The sequence below is a fragment of the Pyricularia grisea genome (genome assembly GCF_004355905.1).
Source record: "Pyricularia grisea strain NI907 chromosome Unknown Pyricularia_grisea_NI907_Scaffold_2, whole genome shotgun sequence".
NCBI classification, from domain to species: domain Eukaryota; kingdom Fungi; phylum Ascomycota; class Sordariomycetes; order Magnaporthales; family Pyriculariaceae; genus Pyricularia; species Pyricularia grisea.
Window position 1 is genome coordinate 4144501 of NW_022156717.1, and position 13034 is coordinate 4157534.

Sequence of the window (13034 nt, forward strand, 5' to 3'; positions counted from 1 at the left end):
GTGCCTGAGTGGTTGATAAATTAGCTATGATATTTACCGTGGGAGAACTGGAAAAGAGAAAAACAGTTGGGCGGGAACTCGCCTTTATAACAAGCTTCCGTATTGCATGGAGCATGTGCTTCCAGCTTCGTCACTTAGTAATTCCTCGACCCCTCACATAACTGCAGCAAATAGAAACTCCTGTCACGGTTTCAAGGGCTTTATACCCCAACCCCTGAATCGATATGAAGTCCAAGGCCCTTCAACACCTCACCTGATCGTCCAATTAAAAAAAAACAACAAACGGGGGGCTGGAAAAAGTAGACTTAACAGATTGTATGTAGTTGTGGTTACAGGATAAGTTCGAATATAGCCGGGTTGGTGAACATTATATTTATGCAGGGGTTGGGTTTGTAAGCCCTTGAAACCCCACCACAGTAGTATTCCTTCGGATCCTTGGCCTTCCATTACATACGAGCTTACATAGCAGATCCCCTGCTCGCCAGCCATTGCAAAAGTACTCAATTAATTTCTTAAGTTTCAGTATCCGAGTCGACTTGCCTCAGTTTTGAATTGGCCTTCCTGGCAGCCTGGCGTGATGGCCTCCCCCTGGTAACGGGTGAAGCCTCGATGGTGGCTCGGCGTCGTTTCGACACCGTGGCCCGACTTGACCCATTGGAATGAACCACATCCTCCAAATCTGGGGCATCAGATTGGTGCTGTTCATCATCAGAGACAACAACATGCTCGCTGGCACGGTCAGTAGTACCAAGGATAGCGGCCCCGCTAGCAAGAGCTGATGAAGTTGCATCGTCCATCTGAGCGTCCTCGACCACAAGGTCGTCATCATCATCTTCATCGTCCTCCCCAGCAACTGGGAAATAGCTCGAGACAAGAGGGGCTTCCTGGTCCTCCGCCACATTATCTTCAGCCGTCGCGTCCCATGCTGTCTCCTGGCCTTCGTCTTCGTACCCTGCGGGCAGGAATCCGCCGGCTGTGTCCTCGTCAAACCCAGCAGAAGCATCTGTGGACTTGCGAGTGCTTTCATCGGCGCGGCCCCGGCTGGTTTGGATGATGTGCAAGTCTCCGTCACCAACATTGCCATATTCTTCCCGGAGTCTGTTGGTGATGCGCATAGCCATGAGCATTTTGCGCCACATGGCCAGAGCTGCCGCCGTCCGCTTCGCATCCTCTTTACGCGCCCGTTCGGCCTCGTCCTTGGCCAGCTCCTCCATAACGCGGTCGTGGTGCTCCTCTGCAATGACAACACCTTGGATGACTGGAACCGCCATCCTGTGTCCGAATTCAAAGTCGATCACAGCTTCTGCGTAATCTACATCAAGTCTCCGGCACACCTTGACCGCGCCTCGGAATGGGACGTGCACCGCACCCTGTGGGCACATATGCTCGGCAAAAAGGTCGATGTTTCCATATGCGTTCTTTGGTATGATCCCGTCCTTGATCGGGGGCGGAATGATCCAGTCGGTCTGGTCCATGCTGTAAAGACCTTGAAGCACCTTCTGTCCAGTGGCCGCCTCGGCCGCCGCGATGTCTCTCTTTCTGTTCATCGTGGCCGCACGATATGGAACCATCTTCAACGGTTTCTCTCCCTCTTTGGGTGCCCTTCCCTGCTTGTGCCATGTCTCGGCACTCTTCACCTGAACCACGTCTTTTCTCAGGTAGACGTTTTCTTCCGTAAACTCTCCACCTTTACCCTTTACTTTGAAGAGCTTCACGGGCGTGGCCTCTTCTAAAAGTGCCTCTTCACGTTTCAAATGCCTCTCGAGTACGTACTCTTTGGATTGCTTGTAATACTGCAGAGTCTCGTCGCCTTCTTTCACTTCCTTTTTCTCGTGCTTGGCCGGTCGTAAGTCTGTCGAGTTCTCCTCCTCATCCACTTCGGTAATGGGGTGCCGCTTATCTCCTCTGACGTAACCACGAAGAACGGATTTTATCCAATCAATGTGCTCATAGTGCTTCACTTTGCCCTTGTGATTATACACAGGAACCTTTTCTATGGGATATCGAAAACCCTTGGTCCGACCTGGCAGCATTTGTCGTTTGAGGTACCGAACCGTGACGTCCTTGGCGGTTCCATCAGACGAAAAGCCCATAATATATGCCATGACCTGCCTGGCTTTTTCCGTCCTGCCACCTCTGGGTTCAAAACTTTCGACAAGCTCTCTGTTGGTAGCAATGGTAAACTTGACAACCGGATCGACGGCCAGGTACTTATGTGTAACTGGAGACAACACTTCAGTCCAGTAGTGAGGAAATTCGAGGTCCTTGTCGAATGTTTTGCCTTGCGAGACCATCTTCTTTGGTACCTCGACAACCATTTCGTCATCACTATTCACTTCTTGTGGTTCAAAATCATCGACATCATTCGAATCTTCCTCGTCAACAACCCCATTCTGTTTTCCTTGTGATCGACTGGATCCATGTTGCTGTCGAGTTTCGTTCTTCTTCCTCTTCCTTTGAGGAGGTTGCTTGGTCTGGGTTGTCTTCTCAGGAGGTGGCTGCGTACTGCGCTGTTCTTCGGGGTCGGCATCCTCGTATTTCGACCAACCATACCCTAGGGGTTCTGCAGTTTTAAAGTTAGTTACGATGTGAATGGTAAAAATCACACGCATTCAAGAATGTAACTTTTTTTTTGGTTCACTCACGAAGGCTAGCAATCATCCGTGCCTCCAGTCCCAGCCCTCGCAACAGGGCTGTGAAAAGTTGGGCACCCACATCTCGGGAACCAGTGCAGCTCTGAGCACAGAGCCTAAACTCGTCCAGGCTCTCAATACGTTCTCCGAACAATGCCGTGTTTTTCTCTCCATTTTTAAACCCTTTAGTCAAGCGGTCAAGACGCTCAAGTGACATATAACCAACTTTTCGAAGGCCTGGCGCCGTGACACAAAATCTTTGCTTCCACCAGGCAGACAATGCCTTCATGAGTCTGAAGAGCGGGTCTCCGTGGCTCATATCGACAGTTCCACTCTCTAACCGTTGAGCCGCAACGCCCCAGTCGCGTCTTGACGGTCTCACCGTCTCCTTGGATGTCCCCTTGCCTTTGCTCTTGGGTTTAGTGACATTTGAGGTGAGCACAGGTGTGTCGCTGGCCTTGTCGAGAGCCGAGGCCCTTCGCCACCGTTCGTATTCTTCCCAGACCCGGGGCGGAATATGAGAGAGCAGAAGTCCCTGGACCTCGCCGTCACACAGCCACGAATTCCTGACGGCATTATGCCACATGAGGAACATGACATGTACTCGGTGGACCGCATTGCGCGTGATGCGCTCCCTTTTGGACGGCCCTTTTTTGTTACCGTACTCGTTAGTGAGCGAAATCCTCCCGTCCATGTCAAGTGTCAGCTCAAGATCCCCAGATGGCACGGAATCCTCGGCAAAAGGGGCAAGAGAAGCCTGGACGTCTTCGAACTCGATGTCATCGTCGTCATCATCACTACCATCGCTATCTTCGTTGGCCACATCAAGGCTGCGATCTGCTGCTGCGACCACATCTTTGAACTCCGTGTCTGACAATGAAGATAGCGAGCTGTCGTCCCCGTCGCTGACGCCTATAATATCTGCCGGAGACCGAGTCTTGGTAGATGCTCCTGGTGTGGAGACGGTGTCGATAGAGTCGAAAAGTGTTGCCTTTCGAGGAGGAACAGCTAAATTCGTCTTGGTTTTTTGCCTCTTGTTTCCCGTCGAAGAGCTATTCGCGCTTGCCGATGGAGAGGCGTCACGCAGCCGTTTTCGCGGCGGCATCTTGCCAAAGAAAGCTTGCAAAACCGCAGATTTAACAGAAAGAAAAATACGATCCGATCAACCAGGGTTACGTAGACCCAGTCGATGTAACCCTCGATGAATTTTCATGTTTTGATATGGCCATCCCAGTACATGTTGAGGAATGGCGGTTTAGTCCTAGTTATAGTATCATGACCCCAGGTGGGCAAAATGCCTTTAAAGCTACCAGGTTGTTGTTGCATGCTAGAAAAAATAATGGAACCGCCAGGCACAACGACATCATTGGGCGGATGCCACGATCGGGTTCAGGCCGATCGCCACAAACGGCAGGACAACATCACATGACCAATGGTTTTTCACCTGACCTCCACTGCCATGGCTTTGTTCCCACTATTGTCCCCTGCACGCCTGACAACTACCGCAACCGCGATAGACTGATATTTACAGAGCAGCTGTTAGAAAACTAAATATGTATCCACTTGTTTGCATTTCAAGGTTTATCGATGGCACGGCGTTCTGCCCTCATACTCTGAAGCTCAACTATGCATTCCTCAATAAGTGTATGTGTCCATAAAGTGCTTGTCGACAAGTAGGTACGAACTGGCCTATTTGTTCAAGGGTCTTTGACGAGCTTTGCAGGAAAGTGAATTGTTCTTCAGACGACAAAGTCTCAAATTGTAGATCTTTGTAACACGAGTCATCTGCAATCGCATAAAAGAATGGCGCTAACCCCACCGAAAAGCACGACCACCCCACTTGCAGGGCTGTCTTTCTCAACCAAGAGTTGCTCACCCCGTCGTATTTCATATTTCAATCACAAAACACTCTTTAAGTCACTCTCACACTCGCTTTTAGCGAACTCGGATAGTGCGCAATCCACACATCGCCTTCGGCCTGAGCGAGGGCGACCTTGCTTGTCATGGATTTCACTAAAGATGACACCAATGACACCTCACTCCACGGAGGTGGAGAGCAATTGGATTCTGCCAACAACCACGACGACGAATCCAAAACTGCTGTCGACACCGCCGCCGACCCCATCGACGCCGATGCTGCTCCAAACACTACTAGCGCAGAACCAGCCGAGGACTCTACCACCCAGCGCAGTGCATCAACCCCCAACAAGGAGCGTCATTCCCTAACTCTAGATCAGCGTCGATCGCTTCGTCGCTGGGCCAACAGTCAGGTTCTACGCCCATCGCACAAGGCCTGTATCGACTGGTTCGAATCACAGTACGGCCTCGTCATATCTCAATCGACCGTTTCGCACTCGCTCTCTCCCAAATACACCCGCCTCGATGGCGACTCCCAGCTTTCAGGCTCGCGCCTGCGATTCGGCAATTGGCCCGATGTTGAAAAGTTGGTCCTCGTCTGGCATGCAGACATGGTGAATCGAGGTCGCCAGCCGAGTAACGAGGAGCTTGTGCAAAAGGCCACCCAGATCTTCGAGTCCCTTCCCAGATACAAGGGCGAGAAGCCTCCCAATTTCTCCCCTGGATGGGTCCATCGGTTCAAGAAACGGTATGGCTTGCTGATGCGCCGCCGTTCTCGCTTTACCGCGCCTCATGGCCAGGATGGCAGCAACCCTGATGGAACTCCCTTGGATTTACCATATCTCATCGACCTGATCCCTCGCATAATGAGCTTGACGTCAAACACACCACCCGGTGTCATTCAGGAAACTATCCAGCGTGTCGTCAGTTTAGATGTCAGTCTTGACAATTGCACTCTCATTCGTGACACTGCCCTCCGAGGAGCTACCTCCGTTGAACAGCAATCACACATGGATATTGCTGCGGCGGCCGCTGCAGTTGCTGCCGCCACCACCTCGGATACGCACGATCGGCCGTCCATGTCTGGTGGAAGTGTGGAGGGAGAGGAGGATGACCCCGAGCTTGCACTGCAGAAGGCCCTCCGGCAAATCCAGCAGCAGGAAGAGGTTTCCGTGGTGCAAGGAAACAGTGGTGAGGCACAGATTGACACATGCTTGATGCCTGCCCGAAATGGTGTTGGCACCCTGGTGACTAGTGGGTTTGAGTCTCAACAACAACAACAACAACACCCACACCATCAGCAAGTTCAACAGTCACCGCAGCAGCCACAACAAATATCTCAGCAGCAAAATGGAGCGGCCTTGCTTAGGGCGGAGGACGACCTCAAGCTAACTCCCATACCGAGTGCCAGCGCGCCGCAGTTGTCGGGCCCGGAACGCCCCGTGCGGTGCCCATTCTGCGTGAACACGAGGATGTTGAGAAGCATAAAGGAGGCTGTTGAGCATCTTTCCACGCATGTGGTTGTTTAAAGCGATAATACCTTTTCAGTGGATGTTTCTCGGTTCCTTTTCTAACCTTTCGAGGGCCGCGCCCCTCCCATGATTTTGGTAATGTAGCATAGCTGTTAGGCGTATGGCGTTTGGTGTTTGGGCATTTGAGCTCATGTGTTCTATACCTGGGTGAGCCTGGTTGAATTTTATTGTCACCGAGGGGATCGACCTCTAGTCGGTAGCAGTCTTACAGCCACTTAGCTTAGGTCGCTGTGAGCAGATGGTGCTTTTCTTCCATTTTTGTGGAAATAACAGCTGACGACATCGAGGCTGATATCATTTATTTCACCAAACCTAACCCCAGTGATCGCATGTTCGAGTGCGTTCTATGAAGCGATCGAACCTAGGTATTCATATTCGGCAAGCGATGCAGTATTTGCCACTAGGACTGTACGATACAACATAAGAGATATGTTCGGGCTAGTACGGGCACGATTTGGGGACAGAATTCATGTGTTCCCGGACACCACAGCTGACTGGTTTTGTACGTACCTCGGGACTGAGAGTCCATGTTGGTGGCTCAAGTACGGATATATAGCGCTTATGATGAACTACGTAAGGATGAAAGAATATCGCGCGGCCAGCGGCATAAATCCTACAAGGTTCGCTCCACGCCCACAAACATGCTTCGACTCCTCCTAACTAAAAGTTCTAGACGCTCCAGTTGGTTTTGTCTTGCGAACTTTGAACTCTGGCTCTTATCCAATTCCTTACTTTAGTTTGCCCCGCGGTCTCACGCGACTATTTGCTCTTTGGGCTGCTTGCAGATATGCTATGCTCTTCTTTTATGCTACTGGTGGTGATGAAAATTTACCTTGATCACTGTAAGTCGGCAAAACTCAAAGGAATTCATCTATTTATCCCCCTACTTACCTAGGTTGAGGAGCTTTCTGTCCGTAGGTACCTTAGGTATCTAAGTACCTAGGTACCTAGGTAGTTAAGGTAGCAAAAAGTGATCGCTCAGATTCAGGTAAAAGAAGGCATATTTGATGTTGGCCCTGCAGGTGGTCTGTGACTTGAAATTGGGAGCTCAACCCCTCAGCCTCCCTTGCTTTCATCTCACTTACTCCTTCCTTTTCTGCAACTTTCGTGAAAGTCTTCTTTTTTTTTTTTTTTTTTTTTACTGTCTCGCTGTATTTCAACCGATATCTGGGTCGCGGTACTTCCTTACTTGCCTTTACAACACACAAGGCATCCTAATCCCTCGTTCAGGACCCTCGACGTCCATTTCTATTATATTTTACTTAGGCGCGAATACCAAAGAGCTCGTTACACTATTTCCCCCCGGCAATTCGTCCATTAATACTGTGTTTGACAACATGGCTTTTGCGCCAAGGTAGCGTCAAAGCAAAACTTAATGACCGAATCTGGCAAGTATAACACTCGGCCATTTCTTTTCGATTTCTTTCAACCAGCACCCTGCTAATACTTGTTGTCTCTTCGCATCAGGATCATCACTGTTGCCTCTCGTCAATCTATGGCAAGCCGGTGTTCGTAGCTTTATTTCTTCTTCTTTTTCCTCCACTCCTCTTTAATATTCACAAACCTACCCCAACCAGCCTTACTTACCGACCTACCTACCACTTGTATACGTGCATGCCTAAGTAGGTAGTGAGTGTACCCTACCTACCATGCATTCAGCCGACCGCATAGGTACCTAGGTATATGAATAATCGATCGAATTCGCCTGCCTTTCCCAATTCGGAACATCTCGCCTGCCAATTTCAAAACAGGCGTTTGCGCACCACCTACCATACCTAGCAACCAACTGGTTCTACCCGATCTGACATTCTCAGATCTGCCACTGTCGTCTACTCACAAACTTATCGTCGCAATGATTGCTTCTCCATAATCCGGGGGCCCTTGGCATATAATTATTCGCCTCAGTAGCTGCGTCCATCGACTAATCGCCAGATCTGTCCACCCTCTTCAGCAATTCCACCAAACCCGGCGGTAATGGGTGCTGATTTTTTGTACCCAACCCGAATTCCGTCGGTAAATATTCAGACAACCTCGTCACTCTTCCTCCGCCACTTTCCGTCCACGTCAACTTGGCCTCACCTTTCACATCACTTGGGTCACTTTCGCCCGATGGGTAGATAGCCTTATCTGGTACCCGATAGCAACTGCATGCGTCACGCTGGCAAGGGCTTGCTTGACCATTGCAATTGCAATCAACCATGGCGTCACCCACCGGGCCTCAGTTACAAGCTACTTGCGAAACACCAAGTAGCATCTCAGATCAAACCAAAGAGGCATGCAACTTGACGGCCCTAGGCATCTTTCCGGATGCTGACCAAGACTGGCTCGGCGCCATTTCCGAGAAACATGGCTATAATGCCGAACTTGTCATAGCTCATATAGCTGACTTGCTTGAGGATGGCAAATCTTACCCAAAAAGGGTACGGCAACGGCAGAAGCGCAAGCGGTCACCAAGCAACGAGGATGTCAGCGAACAGATGGGCAAACGATTTTCTGGACAGGTATATCGTGACAAATGCATGACCAAGGCATACGAAATTACTGCGTAGGCAGCCATTCCCGCATAAGCTCCGCTGTCATGTTCCATATCTCTGAGACTAACAGGGTTCTTTGCAGAAAGAATGCACTCAGGAAACGCTTCCCTAACGTAAAGGTCAAGACACTGGACTCGATGTTTGTGCTGAACGATCGCAGCACATTCAAGACCTGCCTGGCTGTACAGAAGGTTCTGAGTGACCCCGATGTGAGAACATATGATTTCATATTAAAGAAAACCGTCAAGAAAGTGGACAACAATCTGGCAAACGCAGTGTCCTCAGCTGTGGGAGAACAAAGGGAAGTATTGGAGGAACTGCTGGCTGCCGTTAGTGTTGATCAAGCAAAAGAGGATGCCTCAAGGCGACTCGACCAGGGACAAAAGGCCGTGGAGGATGAGCAACAGAACCTTGTCCTCGCCAAAGCCACAGGATCGGTCTCTGAATGTGGATGTTGCTTTGAGGAGTTCGCAAGCAATCGAATGGTCTACTGCAACAGCCTAGAGCCACATGTAGGTTCCGCTTTCGGCTTTAAGCCCGGCCAGAACTATACGCGCGAACTTTGCTTACATAAATGTGCACACAGTTCTTTTGTCGGCAATGCTTCACTTCCGAGGCGGAAAGGCTAGTTGGGCTCAATAAATTCAGGATTGAATGCATGTCTTTGGATGGAGATTGCCAGATGGGCTTTTCCAGAATTCAGATCTTACAGCTTGACAGCAAGCTTCGCTTTGCCTTAGAGAGGGTCGAGCAAGATGAGGCCATCCGCGAGGCAGGGCTCGAAGATCTAGAGACGTGCCCATTCTGTCCGTATGCGGAAGAATATCCTGCCATCGATCTCGATAAAGAATTTCGCTGTCGAAACCCCGATTGTGGAATCACCAGCTGTCGGAGTTGTCGGCTCGAGACTCACATACCCAAGACCTGCGCGGAAGCGGCAGAAGATAATGCCAAGGATGATAGTGTCTCGGCACGGCATGTCATCGAAGAGGCCATGTCTGCAGCAATGATTCGTATTTGCAACAAGTGTAAGTAGCTCCGCTGCGATTTCACTAGGACAAAATTCACGTTGTGCGCTAATATCTTCGCAGGCAAGACGCCGTTCATCAAGGAGTCTGGCTGTAACAAGATGACGTGTACCAAGCCGAGTTGCGGCAATGTACAATGTTATATTTGCCACAAATCTTGCCAGTATGATCATTTTGACAGGAGGAACTACGGCGGCAAGCCTGGGAACTGTCCCTTGTTCGACCAAAATATTGAAAAGCGGCATGAGGATGAAGTCTCTGCAGCAGAGCAGGTGGCTCTTCAGGCTGCCATGGCCGCAAATCCGCAACTAGATAGCGATTCGCTCAAGATAAAGTTCCCCTCCCAGTCAGAAGGCGAGGAGATGAAACGAAAGGCTGCTCTGGCTAAACGACAAGAAGAAGGCAATGCTTACTTTCGTGAACTCCAGGCCAGGATGGAAGGTTAGTGCTTCAAAATATGTCGCTCGGCAAAATATCCAGAAGCAAATACGACCTCCTTTGGAATCTTCCTTGGTATACTTGTTCCTCTCCTACATCTCATGCGCCAGTACTAACCCTTGGCCGCTCCCACCGCATTTCCAGCACAGATACGGACATTGGAACAGGGACGCCTAAAAGCCCGGCAAGATTTTGAGCGCAACGCCCGTCCGAGAGTAGTCATTGCTCAAGATATCCCACAGTCGATCCATCAGCCCATAAACTCGAAGTTGACCTTGGGAGCGTCAATCCCTGTACAAAATGCACTTGTGCCAGCCCTGCCATTGCAGCTCGCACAGCCCCTTCGAGCGCAGAATGCTCTTGATCAGCAGCCCCAGTTCTATCCACCAATTCCACAAGTGCAAAATGCACCACCTATATTCCTCCCGTGGGATCAAAACTATGGAGTCCTCCCAGCTATGCCTATATCACGTATACCGCCAGCAGCTCCCCAGGGCTATGGGGCTGCTTTTCATCTCGCGCCGCAATGGCAGGCTATCCCAGACCCCAACCCTCCTGGTAACCAGATGGCGCAGATGCAAGGTTTAAGTTGGAGCCGGGATTACTCTCAGCATACTCCCAACTCTGAAGGCGCGAAATTACAGCAACAAAAACAACGGCCTGCTCAACCAGACCAGTCACTGGTCCCGAATATGGACGCATTCAATATACCAGGCCAATCTATACTAGCCCAGGGCTTACCCATGTTTGGTCATGATGTTCAGCAAAACATGGCAGCGTCTCAGCTAGGTTCTCAGCAAAACCCGATCGACCTTGACGCTGGATCTGACCATCGTGAGAATACATAACATGAAGCTTTGTTGCCCTCTGTCTTTGTCAGGACCCGAACTTTCCCTTTTACCCCGTCCAACAATTAACTTACCATCGGATGCTTGACAATGGAAACAAGAGATCATTGATAGATCTAAGAAACTGTCAGTACGAGAGCAAGTCCGGACTTCCAGCAGGGAAAACCGGACTTCCTCATCCGGCGGCATACCCCTGAGAGTCGTTACTACCATGTAAACGCCTCATCCACCATATGATGACAAGCACGGCAGAGTCTCGGCTGGGAGAAAAAAATCTCAGAACTAATTGTAGATACGGAGAAGGAAACCCTTGAGGATCGATCCAGAGCAAGTACTGAAGTGATGATCACTTGGTCTGCCAAAAGTAAAATAATTGGCGTTTGGCAACTTCATAGATTTTGGCTGGGTTTGCCAGAACACAATGCCTCCTCATGATGTAGATTGCTTTTGGTTTTAACCCCTCTCCTTTTCTACAGAGTACATGCATGTTCAAAAAGGTTGTATCCACAAAGGTTGTCTCGATATGGGATGAAGCGGGTTGAGATTGGACGAGATGAGATATGGATGTTATGTGGAAGGCATGGAAGATATGGCTCTGACGTCTGACAAGCGATCGATACGTATATGAGATGTTCAGTTGTATGATTGTATTAGACACATCAAGCGGGGTTTGTAACAAAAAGCCCAATGCAATTACGAAATGGTAAACTTTTGTGCTTGGTCCTTCTCGACTGCTGCGTGCAGTATCGACACAACCTTATACGCCTTGAAATCATGCGCCCATGGTAAGCAGAAACTACCTAGTCCGGCCAAATCTTTCATGCCATTTACCTTTGGGCTTGGCTGCCGCAGGAACTGGTCCATTTTCCGGCAGAAGTTCAACAGTTTCGTGCACGCTAGCTATCGCACGCACACCCGTTTCCGTAAATATACCTGAGGTCGCATTGGAGTTTTGAGCAATCTCATCCACGGGCCGGAGAATGATGAGAGCGTTGGACGTGTTCTTTTGTCTAAGCGAGTAGGTTTTGCCGCCTGCTTCAAGTAGGGCAGCGGCTGGCGAAGACTTTAGTTTCAGACTGGATTTTTGTCAAGTTAGATTCGTGCTTCGGGAGTTGTCGTTGAGGGTATGCTGGGCGGGACGCCGAGGGACAGAGGAGAGGGAGTAGAAAAAAAAGAAAAAAAAAGAACTCACGACGGTGGATTATCGCCCTCCAAAAGCGTGACAAGCTCTGGAGGAAGCTCAAGTAGTTTATACCCTATGCCATCGGGCCCATGTGAAAATGGAATTCCTTTGTTTGTTTGGCTGGACATGTCTTGACCCTTATGCAGTTTTATCTCTCATTTTAGGAAAAATTGCGCAAAATCTCAAGTCGTTAAATGGGAATGACCAGTTATTTATTCTTCAAACGTGATCGAGGCGGGCAAAAAAAAAAAAAAAAAAAGAGGCGCACAAATTACTTGTTAGTTACATGTTTGCTGTTGTCGCGCCAACTCGGATAGGGTGTGGACATACTCGCATCGAAATCTTGAATAATTACGGCGATTTGGTGACGTTAGGCTGTAAGTGGGCGAAATAAATGGCGGGGTAGTTGCAGACAAGGGTAACCAAGTGCTGCTTAATTGTGCATCCCAATTCGCCGAACCACCTTGTTTTTGTTTACGCCAAAACGCGTGCGGACCGAAACACGCGCAGTTGTGGGTGGGTTCGCTCCCTCCCGCGATCTCAGCTTGACCGCCTTGACCGCCTAAAACAAAGACAAGGTTGAGGCTTCTCAATGTCTGGGGCCCTTGTCACAGTGCTAGAAACCTACAACCAAGGGCATTTTTAGTTTTGCTCCTCCCTAAGGACCAAAATTGTGCCTCAGCAGCAGACAAACGACATCATTTTCTCCATCTTCCTTACGTAGGCCCTGTGGTAGCTTGATGCTCTCCGCGATCTAGGCTTGCTAGCGCATGTTTTTTTTTGTTTACGCAAAGACCCGCCTGCCGCGCGCACAGTCCCCTCTCTTGGTGATCGTCGCCGATAAACACAAACCTATCAACCACCTTCTTTACGCACGCACATCAAAAGTCTCACCAAATAGACCACCGTCGATACCCAACCACCCAACTCGCCGCCACCGAGTCGAACTGCCCTTCTCGCTCGCTCCTTGACTTCAACGGC

General features: G+C 49.8%; 4 protein-coding genes across 4 annotated transcripts; 2 read left to right on the top strand and 2 right to left on the bottom strand.

The window, feature by feature from the left end:
- Nucleotides 1–512: 512 nt before the first annotated feature.
- PgNI_03794 (uncharacterized protein) lies at nt 513–3769 on the bottom strand (the record flags this gene model as incomplete). The annotated part of the gene is made up of 2 exons (XM_031123847.1): nt 2646–3769; nt 513–2563 (listed from the first exon to the last, which is right to left on the bottom strand). Exons 1-2 carry the CDS (start codon nt 3736–3738, stop codon nt 513–515), a joined length of 3144 nt encoding a protein of 1047 aa, XP_030985103.1. The 5' UTR covers nt 3739–3769.
- Nucleotides 3770–4636: 867 nt separating this feature from the next.
- Nucleotides 4637–6019, top strand: PgNI_03795 (uncharacterized protein; the record flags this gene model as incomplete). Its single annotated transcript, XM_031123848.1, has 1 exon — nt 4637–6019. One exon carries the CDS (start codon nt 4637–4639, stop codon nt 6017–6019), a length of 1383 nt encoding a protein of 460 aa, XP_030985104.1.
- A 1339-nt stretch (nt 6020–7358) lies between these two features.
- PgNI_03796 (uncharacterized protein) lies at nt 7359–11505 on the top strand. Its single transcript, XM_031123849.1, has 6 exons — nt 7359–7410; nt 7490–8567; nt 8639–9068; nt 9143–9584; nt 9648–10025; nt 10167–11505. Exons 2-6 carry the CDS (start codon nt 8221–8223, stop codon nt 10868–10870), a joined length of 2301 nt encoding a protein of 766 aa, XP_030985101.1. The 5' UTR covers nt 7359–7410; nt 7490–8220; the 3' UTR covers nt 10871–11505.
- A 33-nt stretch (nt 11506–11538) lies between these two features.
- Nucleotides 11539–12271, bottom strand: PgNI_03797 (uncharacterized protein). The gene is made up of 2 exons (XM_031123850.1): nt 12063–12271; nt 11539–11946 (listed from the first exon to the last, which is right to left on the bottom strand). The coding sequence occupies exons 1-2, from the start codon at nt 12179–12181 to the stop codon at nt 11667–11669; spliced, it is 399 nt and encodes a 132-aa protein (XP_030985102.1). The 5' UTR covers nt 12182–12271; the 3' UTR covers nt 11539–11666.
- Between the last annotated feature and the right edge of the window lie 763 nt (nt 12272–13034).